General features: G+C 43.7%; 3 protein-coding genes across 4 annotated transcripts; 2 read left to right on the top strand and 1 right to left on the bottom strand.

Moving 5' to 3' along the window:
• Nucleotides 1-424: 424 nt before the first annotated feature.
• Nucleotides 425-5,131, bottom strand: sdhb (succinate dehydrogenase complex, subunit B, iron sulfur (Ip)). Its single transcript, XM_086199318.1, has 8 exons — nucleotides 4,981-5,131; nucleotides 3,974-4,107; nucleotides 2,843-2,928; nucleotides 2,567-2,703; nucleotides 2,334-2,450; nucleotides 2,136-2,237; nucleotides 1,915-2,037; nucleotides 425-974 (listed from the first exon to the last, which is right to left on the bottom strand). Exons 1-8 carry the CDS (start codon nucleotides 5,092-5,094, stop codon nucleotides 894-896), a joined length of 894 nt encoding a protein of 297 aa, XP_086055444.1. The 5' UTR covers nucleotides 5,095-5,131; the 3' UTR covers nucleotides 425-893.
• On the top strand, nucleotides 5,114-7,866 carry mrpl20 (mitochondrial ribosomal protein L20). Of its 2 annotated transcripts, XM_086199321.1 has the most exons (6): nucleotides 5,114-5,180; nucleotides 5,305-5,382; nucleotides 5,469-5,587; nucleotides 5,793-5,903; nucleotides 6,441-6,518; nucleotides 6,602-7,866. In XM_086199321.1, exons 3-6 carry the CDS (start codon nucleotides 5,501-5,503, stop codon nucleotides 6,773-6,775), a joined length of 450 nt encoding a protein of 149 aa, XP_086055447.1. In that variant the 5' UTR covers nucleotides 5,114-5,180; nucleotides 5,305-5,382; nucleotides 5,469-5,500; the 3' UTR covers nucleotides 6,776-7,866. The 2 variants fall into 2 exon arrangements, with proteins under 2 accessions (XP_086055447.1, XP_086055445.1); XM_086199319.1 differs by lacking the exons at nucleotides 5,114-5,180; nucleotides 5,305-5,382 and having other exon boundaries at nucleotides 5,389-5,587.
• Nucleotides 7,867-8,691: 825 nt separating this feature from the next.
• On the top strand, nucleotides 8,692-15,491 carry atad3 (ATPase family AAA domain containing 3). Its single transcript, XM_086199317.1, has 16 exons — nucleotides 8,692-9,007; nucleotides 9,394-9,470; nucleotides 9,903-10,004; nucleotides 10,091-10,150; nucleotides 10,225-10,294; nucleotides 10,389-10,554; nucleotides 10,644-10,713; nucleotides 11,420-11,575; nucleotides 11,670-11,726; nucleotides 11,831-11,956; nucleotides 12,052-12,176; nucleotides 12,281-12,332; nucleotides 12,572-12,642; nucleotides 12,767-12,934; nucleotides 13,047-13,155; nucleotides 13,262-15,491. Exons 1-16 carry the CDS (start codon nucleotides 8,815-8,817, stop codon nucleotides 14,615-14,617), a joined length of 2,958 nt encoding a protein of 985 aa, XP_086055443.1. The 5' UTR covers nucleotides 8,692-8,814; the 3' UTR covers nucleotides 14,618-15,491.
• The last annotated feature ends 1,217 nt before the right edge of the window (nucleotides 15,492-16,708 follow it).

Below are 16,708 nucleotides of genomic sequence, written 5' to 3'. Positions count from 1 at the left end.
CTCACTTGTCTATTTTGGATATCTACATAAAATTTAGGGCATCAATCTCAAAGTATAACCCTGTCATTTAAATCATTTCAGTTATTAGAATTTGCTTTTGAGAAACCACATGACAGTGTCCATATTCTATAAACTCACTGAGTCTTGCTACTTTTATGAAAAAAAAAAATAAAATCATGCAAAATCAAAATACAAAAGGCATGAGATGGAGCATTACCTATTTGAATAGCTAAGAATGTTTATTAGTTAAAAGTGCTGAAAAACAATCACAATTAGACCAAATTTTGCAAAGTTACAACATACAGAAGGGACTAATTTGATGTGCAGGACGTGGAGTCATTTGGAGATGGACTTTTGCACAATAGCGACACCTGCAGGACACTGACTGCCAACCACTGAGGATTATACAGATGAAAGAACAGAGGCTTTTCAACAGTTTATTATGCATCAAAACAGAAACTACATGGTGTGTTGGAAAATCTGAGGAGCATTTGTACTGTTATGTACGTCTGAAACTGCAGCTAAACTTAAAAGAAGCTAAAATCTGTTTACAGCAAGGAAACACCTTGGGTTAACTAGAATATGCAGCATTCCGGCTCCCGAGTTCAAAAACATACACATGGTTTAGTTGGAGATAAATATTTCCGGGACATGTAAGAGACTCAGACACACACACACACACATACTTTCTCTCCTGCATTCATACTGTACATGTGCGTTTAAGTGACACACACACACACACACACACACACAGCCATTTGACTGTGCAGTCTGTGTGTGTGTGCTGGCGGCAGGGCTGAGGGGTTTACTGGCCCCGTAGACCTCAATATGCTCTATATTCTTAGAATCAACATATAAGTTACTCAAAATTGTAGAGGACGATAAGTGACGGCTCAAACAGAAGCGACCGTCTTCTCTTTGTAGGTGGCCATCATCTTCTTGATCTCAGCTATCGCTTTTCCTGGGTTCAGGCCCTGAGAGAAGAGAGAGAGAATCATTTGATGGAGAGGCTGTGTGACAGCCTGCAGAACACAAGCAGCACTTGTTGTCTGAAGGCTCCATGATATAAGGTGCTCCCATTTCCTTTATTGGATCATTCCTTAATCCCAAATCCTCCCTGATCCAGAAATCACTCCGATCAACCATCACAAGTGTCTCACCACTTTTATTTCTGTTTGGAGGAGTGAGGAGGGATCTGTGAGAAGGCTTGTGCAAGAGCAGATCTCTACAGAAGTCTTCCAGAGACAAATGCAGCTTTGTTGTATGGTTTTATACAGAAACTATGTCCAGTGAGCTACTCGTCAATGGACCAATATTCAAATATTCAGGCTGAGCCCTTAAAGAAAATAAGGAACACCAATTTAAAGCAACCCTCAACTCCTTCAACACACACATGAATACTCTCTTCTAATTAGGGGTACATGACATTTTCTCTTTTTTTTTGCCCAACACCAGTGCTCTTCCCCAAACCAACATCATCAGTCCACCCAACAAAGCTGCCCTGTTCCTTGCTCTGCCCCCTCTGCTGCTCTGAGAAGCACCATGGGCTGCTTCCTCTGCCACATGTAGAGTTGCCCTCCTCAACTGAAGGCTTGATGACCAGGAGCTTCACCAGACAGATGCAGCATGTGGGACAGTCATACCCCCCCCCCCCCCGACACAGCCTATTGTTTCACCCGAACAAGCCGGAGACAACACAGCAACTATGATAACAGGCAACACAATATTGAGTTTTTGCCAGTATGCAGTATTCCAAAATCCAGCTGCTCTTCCTGGGGGGAGGCTGATACTCTTAGGAATGTTGATATTATCAAGCATCTCTAATTACACCAGACGTGAATCCTCCTTGAAGGGAGAGCTGTGTTCCAGTAGCTGTGATGCGCATGAGGCTGCAAGCATGAGCTGCCAGGTTACCTTGGGGCAGGTCTTGGTGCAGTTCATGATGGTGTGGCAGCGGTACAGAGAGAAAGGATCCTGCAGCTTGGACAGACGCTCCTCTGTGAACTCATCTCGTGAGTCGATCATCCATCGATACGCCTGCCACACAACAGGACAAACACCCATTAATTATCTATGTTGTAAGTTTTTCCTCGACTGAATAGTCAATGTTCACAGGCTCACGCACGCTCCCGTACCTGCATGAGCACGGCAGGTCCGAGGTATTTGTCTCCGTTCCACCAGTAGCTGGGGCAGCTTGTACTGCAGCAGGCGCACAGGATACACTCATACAGCCCGTCCTACACAAGACAACAAAGGATGTTTAGTGTTACGTGAACCAAACTGCTAGAGTCCCCATTGGTCAGTGTGAAACCAAGAATCCAACAGTAGCATACCAGTTTCTGTCTGTCCTCTACAGACTGCAGGTACTGCTCCTTCCCCTCCTGGGACTCGTCCTTCTTCTTCAGGTAGGGTTCAATCGACTTGTACTGGGCATAGAAGTTACTCATGTCCTGCCGCCACGACACAATCACACATCAAGCCAGCATGAGTCTCGCAAGTGTGTGAAAAAAACAAACAAACAAACAAACACTGAATACAGGAGGCAGTATGTGGAACCTTCACTCACCGGTACCAGATCTTTGACCACATACATATGTGGGAGGGGGTAAATCTTGGTGGGTTTGCCGAGGTTGGTGTCAATCTTGTTGAGACAAGCCAGTGTGTTTCCTCCATTGATGTTCATTGCACAGGATCCACAAATACCTGCAATCAACCACCATAAACAGCTTTCAATATTCATTCTGATGCAAAGAATTCTGAACATTAAAAACATTTTCGATGAGGTGAATCAACAAATAAGCCATCATTTTCTGCTGACACATTCAAATTTCATATTACAGACCTTCTCTGCATGAGCGGCGGAAAGTCAGAGTGGAGTCCATCTCATTCTTGATTTTGATCAGGGCGTCAAGAACCATTGGGCCGCAACTAACGGAAGGAGGATTAGGAGTCAGTTAGTGTGTCCAAAAATGTCAAGACTGTATGTGCAATAAAACATCATCTCTGATGGGTTTTATGTGATGGAGGAAAATTCCAGTACAGCTGTGATGGCTTAATAATTCACCTATTCTGGCAAGTGAGTCACACTCAAAGCGGTGAGGTGAGGGTGTTCCCATGTTGATTACAAGACCAGATGAAAGATAAGGACCTGAAACGGGCCATCTGTGATAAATCCACCTGAAGGCTCATTAATAACACCCTTTAATTAGATATACATGTGTACCAGTTTCCAACCCTGACTCAGTGCAAGTGAGCAGGAGCAGAAAAGTCCTGGTCATTTTATACCACAAAAGAATTCCTGTGTTATTAACCTTTAGAGTTATGGGGGGAAAAGACAGAGCAGTGTCTTCATTGGATGTCTTCAACATAAATACATGAGTCACATAAAACTCTAATCTCTCTGTCAGGGCCCGTATGATCACATGAAGCCTCTTAAACTGTATTAAACTAACACGCACCTCATCCATTATTTTTCTATTTTGAGACCTTGAGACTCTACTACTACAGACTACTGTCTGTACAGGTCTCTATGCTATACGGTTGCCCTGTGACTGGCTGGTGACCTTTCCAGGGGTTATCCATCTCTTGCCCAATGACAGCCAGGACAGGATCCAGCCTTTCCACAACCTTGCACAGGCTAAACCACTGAGACTATGGATGGATGAGAACCCACTTTGAAGGAGTTCATTTAAGACCAACCTTCTGCACCACAGACTAGACCATAGGTGTCAAACTGATCCAGTAAAGGGCCGCGTGGCTGCAGGTTTTCATTCCAACCGAGGAAAAGCAACACCTGATTCTACTTAAATGAATCAAGCTGTGTCCACACAGCTCATTTGTTGGATCAGGTGTTGCTTTTGCTTGGTTGGAATGAAAACCTGCAGCCACACTGCCCTTTACTGAATCAGTTTGACACCCCTGGACTAGACTGTCTCATCCTCCACATCGCAAAGGTTAACTCTATATCACCTACGTGTTGAGGTCTATGTCGTAGGTCTGCATGCGGGGTTTGTCCCCTGGAGTGTCTGGGTCCCATCTGTACACCTGAAACTTCTTTATCCTGGGCTGTGCTGCTGTGGCGGCTGCTGTTTGAGCATAGCGGACTGCCTGCCAGACACAGCAATAAAACACTGTTTTACACCCTGCTGTTGTCCTTCGAAGATAAATCATAAAATATCTAAACAAATAGATAATTAAAAGGGATGCACAAGAACATAAAAAGCAGAATTGCTTTCTATTCTTTTACCGACTATGATATGCTAGGATATGTGCATTGATATGACAATATAAGAAAATTACAATACACCCATTTTAAGAAAACAAACAAAAAAACATAAAATTGACGGTAAATTTTAATTTGATTAGTTCTTCACCTTCAAATTGCAAGTAAATCAGTTAATCTTCTGGCAACATGAATCCAGTCGATTATTCCATGAACCAATTTCAGTGACTGTAACGCATTCTTTTTTACTGGGCACACAAAACACCAACTACTGAAATTTAGTCATGAAATATATTCACATTAGTATCATAATTAAAAAAAATATTGATGTTACAAATATAATTATTTATATGTATGATAATTGTTTTGCTTAGTATCGTAAAGGTTTAATGCGTCATTTTATGATGCTGTAACTTTGACAAGCTGCTTTTTTTAAAGCGGTTTCATAAAGTTGTTTCCTGACATATTAGAAAGATAGTTTAATGCCCAAATAAAAACCAGCCAATATTCAATAAAACCTTTTTTACTTGTTCCACCTGGCTGAGTTGGCACTGACAGGACGACCGGCTAGTTTACGTTGACTATTAGCTGAATTTGTAGCCCTGACTACGGAATCGGAATTTCAGAGTATAGACGCAGCCCACATCTGTCAAATTTACTGATATAACATCTCAAAATGGCACAACGTCGCAATGAACTCATAACTAGCAATGGCGGCTAACTAAGACAACCATTATTTTTCATAAATAATAACGTACCACCAGTCCCGCCGGGGAGCAGAACGCCACAACGCCACAGCGGCTCAAGGACTTAAGACCAGCCACCGACATTTTGGGGTTTTCTCTGACCTCCACTGCCTCCTTTCCCAGCATCCACCGCGGCCGCGTTACGTCCAGCGGGAGCGCATGCTTTACTCACAAGAGTCGCCCGGATACACAGCCACGCTCCAGGAAACCCGGTTGGTGATTTTCTTTATTTAACTTAATTGAAACTGTTTCTGTATGTCTTCATTAATCCTCCCTTATCCCTTCGCTGGAATTAATTCTCGTTTTTAATACAATATTTCATGGTTCTTTTCGAAGCAATCCCAAGCGGGGAAGAGGAAGCGTGATCATTACATTCCACAATAAAACAAGCGAACCCACTTCTGTCAGTCACAGGTCGGCGTATATTTACTTCACATTCTGTGTCTCATGCGGTGGAAGGTTACGGCCATCAAACACAGTATTTTCATTCTGTCCAAAAGGAGACTATTGTAAAGTGGACTAAGGAATAAAAATGGTATTCCTGACGTTATCTTCCTGGATAAGGAACCGAGGACCCGACAGATACTGGAAAGTTAAGGAACTTCTCAAGCATGCACGGGTATGGTCAAGATTATTTCCTGGAGAATGCTGTTAAATTGTTCTGTTTCATACGTTCAATGTATTGTACAAATCCTCGCTACATAATCTGTGAGTCATCCTGTTAATTTTAGCTGCTGTTCTGAGATACTGCGTTGCTTGCTCGGGTTTGTCAACCTTTTTAAATATCAGCGAGTGAAGTCGTCATCCTCCCCGTTTTCCTCCAGCACTTCAGGGGCAGGAAGAACCGCTGCTACGTTCTGGCTGTGCGGTCTGTCCAGAGGGCTTTCGTCTACGCAACCAAAGGTCGAGTACTCAAGAAACGCAACATGAGAACGGTGAGCCACTAAATTACTGTTTTTTTTTAAATATATATTTAAACTATGGACGGTTCACACAGTGAAATCGTCTGCAATTGCTATTGTAATATCGATACACGTGAGTACAGAGATAAGATGTGTCCAACACCGGAACGTGTTTGTGCCTTTTGATATTTTCCCCTTTATGATGTCAGTCAGGGAGGGGAGAACCACCGTGTGACTCAAGATTCGTAGCATCACCGAGGGATCCACCGATACTGACAGTGAAATGTAGCATGGTGGTGTGTCACGAGACGAAAAAAAAATGCATTTCCCTAAATTGATTTCTTCTTCAGATTGCGTGCAAAACATTTTAGTCCTCATATTCAGATTTCACGAATCAAGACAGATGAAACGTCTTATTTGGTTGTATTTCTCTTCAGTCAAGGCCTTAATTGCTCACAAGTAGGAGCTTATATTCAGGCGACTACGCTGAATACTTGTTCTGTGAACAATGAATACTCCTGTGTTTGAACCAGTGCAGTAATGTCGTATATCATGTTCTTAATACTGCAGCTCTGGATCTCTCGGATTGCAGCGGCATCACGAGAGCACGGCATGAAGTATCCCGTCCTCATCCAACACCTCACCAAGGTCTGGTTGAATGTTACAGCATTGAACCGGTCTCTGTTTCGATTGTTCATATATTAACTTCTTCCCTGTCTTCCATCCAACAGAGCAGCGTTCAGCTGAACCGACATGTTCTCAGTGACATAGCCATCACGGAACCCCGTACGTTCCACTCCCTGGCAAAGCTGGCTCGAGCTCGGCAAAAGGAAGGCTTCTGTGCGGCATTGGGTGACGGCAAAGAGCCTCCCGGCGTCTTCTCCCGCGTGGTTCTGATGCAGTAGTGGACCTGCGACAGACTTCCAGTTGCTATGTGGTTTTAAGGGCAGTGCTCTTGGATTGTGGAGATGTTCCAAAGCAAAACAGACACATTCTCACTTTCTTGACTGACAGTTGCTGCTGAACCATGTTAAAATTGTTTGGGTTTTTTTTTCAGACTTTTGTTTGATGTTACCCTGGTACCAGGATGTGGGTGTCGGTTCTAGAAGAGGTCTGACTTTGATTTGATTTGTGTTTACACAGTAAGTGCCATGTGGAACTGCCACACAATGGTATTGAGAGTGAAAACACAATTGTTACTTGTCTACAGGGAGATCTGAAATAGCCACAAAAGAAAGAAATCCATGTCTGTCAAGTGAGTGCGGCTATGATGCCTGTGTGAACTTTCTGGGTCAACAGTGTGGAAAATGTGCTTTCCCCAATAAATCCGATACAATGAAAGTTACCATCACTTAGCTCCCGTTGCTCAGCGATGAGTTAAAGGTTCTGTTGCATGTTACAGCAACAACACTACACTAACATTATTTATCCAACTCAGTCACTTTATGAGATACAGTCTCTGTGTTATGCATCACACAAATTTGCATCCTTCTAAACTTAAGCATGTTCAGGCCCAAGTAGACCGCGCTGGTCATCCTGATTATCACTGCCGCTTTTGACCAGAGGGGGCGCAAAAGTCTCCCTCAACTCAAAGTGAGTTGTGACAAAGACTACCAATTTAAATTATGCAGTCTTACAGACATCGCAAGGACATCACCCCAATTCTAGATGACAGCTAACATTAAATCACATAGCAGATGTATGTTGCGCCAAACCTGCTCGAGTCAATGCACCTTGATTCCGTGTTGTGGAGAGCCGGCCACCGATGACCTCCGGCATCGTTTCAGGGGATGCCGTTATCACTACCCATCTTTTCCATGTGAATCTTTGTGTTTGTGAGCTGATGACCTCAAACTTTACCATGGAATGACTTGGTCATTATGTAAATATGTTTTACAACTTATTGTAACACGGTATCCTCTCAACCTTCATCAAACATTTTGATATGTACTTCATGTCATTCTGTTTCTCTCCAGTAAAATATGTTCTTAAAACACCTTTTGAAGTATTTGGTTATGAGAGAGAATTTACTCGTACATATTTTAAGCAAGTTATTTGTTTTGAGTCTATAAAATCTGAAGTCAGTCCACACGATGTTATCCGCACAAAAGAAAAATCTGAATTCTGGCAACAACCAGGTATTAAGTCAGAAACCTTCTCATCTGTCCGTCCAAAGTGGAGTCTTAAAAAAAATGCTGAAGTTTTTGTTTGTTTGGTGAAATGCTCATTGAATCTGTAGGATCCCTAATAATAATCGACTCATAAATGCCTTAGACAGCAGAGTGACGCAGGATGCCAGTTTGGTTTGAGTGAAGAAAGAAAAAGATAAAGGAGACGTTGATACTCAGACAAAAGGCCTTTTATCACCAAAATAATGTGTTGGCTTTTGCCCTGCAGTCCACCTTAAGATGGAGCCGTGGCCCTGCAAGGGGAGACGTTTGTGCCTCCCCACCATTAAACCAACAAGCAAGCGGCAGATCATCGCTGTGCTTCGACTAAAACACCGAACACAGAACTGTGCTTTGGCTCATGAGGTCGCTCATTTTCAGTCAGAAATATAAATTAAACTATGTTTCGAAAGTGAAACAAGAAATCTGCACAAAAAAAGGAAACACACGTTTCCAGTTAAGCTGCCTCGGATGCGAGGGAACTAAATGTTCCCACATGTAAATTTAACACATGTATGACAGTAGTTACCGTAGCGTTAGTGGGTGGGGCCAGATGAATGACCTCTACTGTTGTGACCACCAATGACAAGACGCGGTACTTGTGATCAGCCAATCATAGTCGGTGTTACTGAGTGACACATGCGGTCTATCCTGCACTTGCGCAGAAGGCTGCGGCGTGAATCGCGTGTGGAGGAAGTGCAGTGACAGTGTGCTGCAGCCGCGATCCCTCGCTGCACTCGTAACCGGCATAATTCTGATTATTTCCTTCCCGGAACATGTCGTGGCTATTCGGCCTGAATAGAGGGCAGCCGGAGCCCCCGCCTGGTATCCCTACACAGCCTCCACCACCGCCGCCACCGGCCGGGGGCTCGGGCGGCGACGGAGATAAACCCAAGGACAAATGGAGCAACTTCGATCCCACAGGGCTGGAGCGGGCGGCTCAGGCGGCCAGGGACCTCGACAAGTCCCGTAAGTCTTCGGGGGAGGGGGGTGTCTATCTTAGTGGATCACATCAGTGCACAATATGAAGACACGATGCTCCAGTGTCCAGCTCCCCTCCTGCACATGCTGGTGCTGGTTTCAATGATGCAACACTAAGAAATGAGGCCCAGATACTCAAACAACACACGCGCTCACAGGTAGAGGTCAAAGGTCTTTTTGATTTGTTCTAACATGCACACACCTGTGGATCAACACGACCTCAAAGATTACCAGTATTTGTGAAGCTGCATCCAATTGTTCTCTAAATGAAGATGAATAGGAAGGTCATGATCCAGAATCGCGATTCAGACTCTGAAGTGCCTCTGGAGGAGCCCTCACTTGTGTTGCTGTCTGTCCTGTCAACTTCCACCCAGGTCACGCCAAAGAGGCTCTGGAGCTGGCACGCATGCAGGAGCAGTCCACTCAGATGGAACACCAGAGCAAAATGAAGGTACACACACACATACATTCACACACACTTCTCTTGATATGCTGCAGGACCTCAGCAACAGTCTTTGAAGGAGAGATGCTCAGTATAGTCTTTTGCTGATATTTTACAACTGATAGCAGCTAATTACTGATGTGGATCTCATCTGTATAGAAACAAGGTTACTTGATATTCCCATGTCGTGCATCTCTACAGCTGCATGAGAAGGGATGAAAGAGGAATAAATAGATCTCAAAGTTAAAGAGAGAAAACCCAGTCGAGCCTCATTAGTATTCACAAAATATAAATAAAAAGCTTATATTTCTGCCTGCTTAGTAGTTGGCTTTTAGACTTTTTTCACTTTAATGCAACCCATGTAATTCTCCCCTCTGCTCTTCTGTGTGTGTGTGTGTGTGTGTGTGTGTGTGTGTGTGTGTGTTCTCCCAACTGCAACAGGAGTATGAAGCAGCAGTGGAGCAACTGAAAGGTGACCAGATACGAATCCAGGCTGAGGAGAGGAGGAAAACTCTCAATGAGGAGACCAAGCAGCATCAGGCGGTGAGAGAGGAAGGGAAACGCGCCTCCACGTCGATCATACCTTCTTTTTTTAGGTGAACTCATCTCGATTGTTTCTGTCCCGGCAGAGAGCTCAGTACCAAGACAAGCTGGCCAGACAACGATATGAGGACCAATTAAGGCAACAGGTGAGGTCACCCCCTCCATATTTATTTCAAAAGGCTCTGAATCAATTCTAAGATTGTTGTCCTTTTTTGAACAGCAAATCCTGAATGAGGAGAACCTCCGTAAACAGGAGGAGTCTGTACAGAAACAGGAGGCCATGAGGAAAGGTGGGAGTTTCACTCCTCTTACATGAATGACACTGTCATGAGGAAGGTTCTGAAGAGTAGATGTTTCTGTTTTGTTTGTTTTTTTAATTTCCAGCAACGATAGAGCACGAGATGGAGCTCAGGAACAAGAATGAGATGCTGCGTATCGAGGCCGAGTCAAAAGCACGAGCTCGGGTGGAGAGGGAGAACGCCGATATAATCCGCGAGCAAATCCGCCTGAAGGCTGCAGAACACAGACAGACAGTCCTGGAGTCCATAAAGTAAGACGCCTCCTGATGTCTCCAACACATCAAGTCAGCTCAGTTTCTAGTGAAAATGGTGCTGATGGATTTGGTGTATTTGCCTTTAGGACAGCAGGTGCTGTGTTTGGAGAAGGATTCCGGGCCTTTGTGTCAGACTGGGACAAAGTCACAACAGTGGTGAGACTCCTCTCTGTCTGAACAATCAGTTTAGTGAATGATTGTGGAAGATAAAGGAGAATCCTGGACAGCAAGAGTGAACTGAAATATGAAATCTGGGATAATTCGGTGCAAAAGCATCAACAACTCAATGAATGTTCAAGTACCAGACGGCTGAGTTCCCTAACGTCTTGTACTTGAGGTTTTTAATAGGTTAGGCAACATATCAGCATCGCAGTTAACTGATGAATCCAATCTTAAAGCGATACTTCACCCAAAAAAGGGCAGTTTTCCTTAAAGTGCTCGTAAGTTGGTCCCAAAGATGTTTTTTTTTAGTGCTGTATCGCGTCTTTGGGTCTGCAGAATACAGGAAACGTCAGCCATGTAGCATCTACGTGCTAATGGCCATCAACTCCAAACAGCAAAACTATCTTTGCTGTTGTTTGTATTTTGTGGCCGTGGAAGCGCCATTAGCGTCAAGCTACGTGTGCATGACTGGCTCTCCCTGCATTCTGGAGTCACCTTTGCTGTGAAGTATCGCTTTAAGAAGAGATGGAATGTTTATTTCCCACTAACTAACTGACTGTTAGTCATTATTATATTCCTTGTTACTTGGATGTGTAGCATCAAATAGATATTAGATCATTTTTGATCCGTTGCTTTATGTTTTCTCCTCCTGAAGCAAACTTTTTTTTTTTAATATATATTGTAACTGCTCCATCGCCAGGTGGCAGGACTGACACTTTTAGCCGTGGGAGTGTATTCTGCCCGGAACGCTACAGCAGTGGCAGGACGTTACATTGAGGCGAGGCTGGGGAAGCCTTCGCTGGTGCGAGAGACATCCCGGTTCACTGTGGGGGAAGCGATCAAGCATCCAGTCAAGGTAGCGAATTAGGAGTTTGATACGGGTTCACACACTTGTACTTTGTTATCCTTAGATTTGACCGCTTCTATGCTTCTTCTCCCTGAATGCTTAGACTGTGAAACGGCTGAGGAGCAAACCTCAGGACGCCCTGGAGGGAGTTGTACTCAATGTGAGCTGCAAATAATCACACACCATCTATTGAGCGCATGCAGCACACATATATTGTAAAAGTTTTGCAACCACCTAAAATGAATACTTTTTTCTATGTCTTAGCCTTCCCTGGAGGAACGTGTGCGGGACGTTGCCATAGCAACAAGAAACACAAGGAAGAACAATGGCCTCTACAGGAATATTCTGATGTACGGCCCCCCCGGCACGGGCAAGACTCTATTCGCTAAGGTACACCTTAGCGGTGACATCACGGACCAGATGATGACGTATTTGAAGCAAAGAGAAGCCAAATTTGTCTAATTGAGTTTCTTGGTTTTGAGTAGAAACTGGCAATGCATTCTGGGATGGACTACGCAATTATGACCGGTGGTGATGTGGCGCCCATGGGTCGTGACGGTGTGACTGCAATGCACAAAGTTTTCGACTGGGCTAGCACAAGTGGACGCGGGTAAGATAGTAAATCGCAGGAGTGAACATAAACCTCGTCAGTGTTATTGTACGTGTGTACGTGATGTCAGCAGACCAACGGTGGCCTGTTTTAATCTGTTGCAGACTGCTGCTCTTTGTCGATGAAGCGGATGCCTTCCTACGCAAGAGATCCACTGTAAGTCTGCGTGTATCTGTGACTACGTTGTCTCTTGTTACCTTTGTAAAACTGCACTTTCCACACATGGGTAATAATAAGTAGAGACAATAGAAAAACTGATTAGATAAGCAAAAGTAAGCACCACAACCCTTGACTGGACAGAGTTGGAGAGCTTCTTTCATTTTGAGCTGAGATTTATTTCAAATTCCCTTGACATCAAGGTGGAAATGTGACGTGTGCATTCTTTGTTCTTTTAGGAGAAGATTAGTGAAGACCTCCGGGCCACTTTGAATGCCTTCTTGTATCGCACTGGAGAACAGAGCAACAAGTAAGTTTGTGATATTCTGCAGGACTGTCACCCAAACCTCCCGCAGGTTGCATTCATCCCCAGACTTGACCTCTCCAACTCATCTCTGACCATCTTGATGTGTTTGTGTCTCTTTGTCCTGTAGGTTCATGCTGGTGCTGGCCAGTAACCAACCAGAGCAGTTTGACTGGGCCATAAATGACCGTATAGATGAAATCGTCAATTTTGCTCTTCCAGGTCTTGAGGAGAGGGAGAGGCTGGTGCGGTTGTATTTTGACAGATATGTGCTGCAGCCTGCCACTGGAGGGAGGCAGTGAGTACAGTCGTACATTGATGAAAAAGAGTGATTGAGAGAGATATATATATATATATATATATATTTTTTTAATATATATATAAATAAATATAAATATGGTTTTGTGCAGGAGAATGAAGCTTGCACAGTTTGACTACGGTGAAAAGTGCTCTGAAATTGCAAAGAGGACAGAGGGCATGTCAGGAAGAGAGATCTCTAAGCTGGGAGTTGCCTGGCAGGTATGTGTTTTTTACAATTAAGCAGGGCTTTGTTGAAGATGTGTTTGCTCTCTAAGATTTTATTTTGATCCGGTAAATTAATGTGTTTTGTGCGATGTTCTCATAGGCAGCAGCATATTCCTCTGAAGATGGCATCCTGACTGAGGCCATGATTGATGCTCGGGTTGAAGACGCCGTCAAGCAGCACCGTCAGAAGATGGACTGGCTGCATGCAGAGGGGGAAGCTCAGAACAAAACCCTCATCCCGACTGGTGTGGCAGGCAGTGGAGGAAAGATTGGCTTTAATGTGCCCCTTAGTGAGACACCTCAGGCTCAGGAAGTCATCGCTCCAGTCCTGGAGAGTGTCACAAAGCCAGAAGCTGAGATTATGACAGAAGAGTTGACACCACTTCCCTCAACAGAAGACAGAGGTGTCCCTCCTGTCCTGGAGAGTGTCACAAAGCTTGAAAGTGACAGCATGCCACAAGAGGTGCCACCACCTCCCTTAGCAGAGGTCGTAAGTGCCACGCCAGCCAGACAGGACATTGAAGAGGCTGTAAAACCTGAAGAGGCAACACCAGCACACAGTTTAGACCCACCTACTGCCTCCGTTCAGGCTGAAGATGCTGCCCGGCAGCAGCTTCAGAAGATGGACTGGCTTCCTGCAGAGGAAGAGGCTCAGCCAAAGACCCTCACACCTCCACTAGCGGAGGTGGCAGCCAGTGGAGAAGAAGTGGGCTTGAATTTGCCCCTCAGCGAGGTACCTAAGGCACAAGAAGTGATTGCTCCAGTCCTGGAGAGTGGCACAAAGGCTGAAGCCGACAGCATTACACAAGACATAACACCGCCCCAGTTGGCAGAAGACAAAGGTGTAACTCCAGTCATGGAGAGTGTCGCACAGCCAGAAGCTGACGTGACACAAGAGGTGATGCCACCTCCACCCCCATTGGCAGGAGAAAAAGTTGTCACTCCAGCCCTGGAGAGTGAAGTGAAGCTAGAAGGTGACAGTATGACACAAGAGATGACACCAACCCCCTTAGCAGAGGATAAACCTGTCACTCCAGTCCTGGAGAGTGACACAAAGCTTGAAGGTGACACCATAACACAAGAGTTGACACCACCCCCCTCAGTAGAGGACCAAACTGTCATTTCAGTCTTGGAGAGTGACTTCAAGGTAGAAGGTGACAGCGTACCGCAGGAGGTGACGCCTCCTTCCTCAGCAGAGGACAAAACTCTCACTCCAACCCTGGAGAGTGACACAAAGCTAGAAGTTGACAGCATACCGCAGGAGGTGATGCCACCTCCATCAGCAGAGGAGAAAAGTGCCACCCCAGCTGGACAGGACTCTGAAGATGCTGTCAAAGCAGAAGAGGCAACACCAGCACAGGGTTCAGACCCTGCTGCTGATTCAGCTGGCAGTGAAGGCAAGAAGGAGAAGGAAGACAAGACTGGACCTTCTCCAAAGGATGGAGCTTCTGCTTGAGTAGAAAATGTGTTCAGTATAAGCTGTCTGTAATAGAAAGGTGGACATCCTGTCCCTTGAACTTGTCCAAAAATCAGCTTGATAGTATTTAGGACAGAAGATGAGTAAAGTGGGTTTGAACGAAAATGAACTCTTCTCAAACAACGCCTGAGACTCATTCAAATTTACATTTTAAACTCTGCAAGGAGCTCTTAGCGTGTGTAATAAATACATGTTGAAAGTGGGATATCTCTGTCAAAATGATTAAATTGATCCGTGTTTATACAAACAGTTTAAGTTCAAGCGTTTCTTACAAACAAGTCGTCAGTGGAGGGATGGATATGGGGGACAGACCCTGGACCCTGTAGCTTCCTCCGCTGTTTCCTCCAGTGTTGGCAGGAAGAGGATGCTTAACCATCCAGGGACCATCATACGATTATTTTCTTATCCAAAAAACACTTAATTTCAGCGTATTTGTTCTGATGTATAATGATTATGTCTATTTTGATTGCTAATATTTTCTGAATTATTTTACAAAAATATTTCAAATGGAAATAATTCTTTTGTATTTCCTTTTTCAGTTCATGTGACCTATTAACTCCAAATCAATACCAGAAATTACTACACTGGAGAAATGAGACACTACTTTGTATGATTTTAGTGGTTTTTCTATTTTATATTCCAGTAATAACATAAAATGGACAATTTTTTTGGATCCATGTTCATGTGATATGGTCTTTGTGGGGTTTGATGATTATGTAGGTATAAATATGTGAACAAGAGTGGAGGAAAAAATAGAACTACTGTTGAGTATATTGTGAGTCCATAAATTCACAAAAAAATGTAATAATCTGGTATTTTACATGTAAGATAATGAAAAGAAACTATGAATGCTCTCCTAAAATATTAAATTACAAAAAAACAATACAAATATAAAGAAATGTGTCTTATTTGCCCGGTGTACTCATAATATCTGGTATTTATCAGTCCTTTGGTCATGTGACATGGGGGGGGGGGGTTATTTTCCTTTATGTAAAATGTAAAACTGACAGGTGTTTTAATTAATCCTCACATAGCATCAACAATCAAGAGTTGAGGAACAAAACAAAACACGAATATTCAATGTAATTATCCATATAAAAGAGTAAGCGGATGAATCTTTCAATCAAATTTTATTATAATTAATCACAAACCAAACTTGAAATGCTCAGGTGACAGCTCTGTTTGAAGCTTCGCTCACTTCTACCTGTAGTGAGCGGCGCGGCTGTAGTAAGAAGGTACTCGAAGAAAGAAGAGCAGTGATTAAAAAGGAGAGCGCAAGCCAAAATGTTTGAGAACCACTGAGCTGATCGACTCCTCCGAGTTGATGAAAACACGTGACAGAAGCTTGATTGCGTTTGTTGATAGCAGTAATCTGAATCCAGCTCATCTCGTTGGGTTACGCTGTTAAAAAAATTAAGATACATATAAGCAGTCGCAGATTTTCTTTATATTCTGAGGCCGATTTATTCTGATCAATCATTTGAACAGTGGAGGTGGTGGACCACCTCGCGCACCAAACGCTACAGCCACACCCACAGTTGCACTTGAATCACTGAGATTGTTGCTTTGGACCAAACTTTCACACCAGTAGGTACCTTTGCACAGGCCTACACTCTTACTGGTCCACTTCGCTTGCATCTCACAGTTGTAAAAATAGAATTATATATAAATAACCTCCAAAGCAGTTTCAGTTCTACACAACCTGCCATACACAAACATTAGCGAACCAAAACAAAGAGTCGTGACGTGTTTCTTAGAGATTCTTTTAGTGGATTCATATGTACATACAGAAAAATCAGGCACTCTGAGCTGACAATGCTTCAATTCTTTGACATATACAAAAGAAGAAAAAAATAATATGCCCTGAAATATAGCATATCCAAGTTTAAATAACTATCAACACATTATATTGGAAACACATGGCCTCAGAGAGGTCTAGGTTTGGTTATTCATCATTAGCCCAGCCACTTTAACTTAAGAATCCTACCTAATCTAATAAACACTTGATCGCACAAAAACAAGCATTCAATTCAACTCAGTTCAGTCTCCTGTCAGTCAAATGTACACTTG

Source organism: Aulostomus chinensis, chromosome 3 (assembly GCF_037954235.1).
Source record: "Aulostomus chinensis isolate RoL2024-O1b breed Wild chromosome 3, RoL_Achi_v1.0, whole genome shotgun sequence".
Classification (NCBI taxonomy): Eukaryota; Metazoa; Chordata; class Actinopteri; order Syngnathiformes; family Aulostomidae; genus Aulostomus; species Aulostomus chinensis.
Note: the sequence above shows the minus strand (reverse complement) of the source record. Positions and strands in the feature narration are given on the sequence as shown.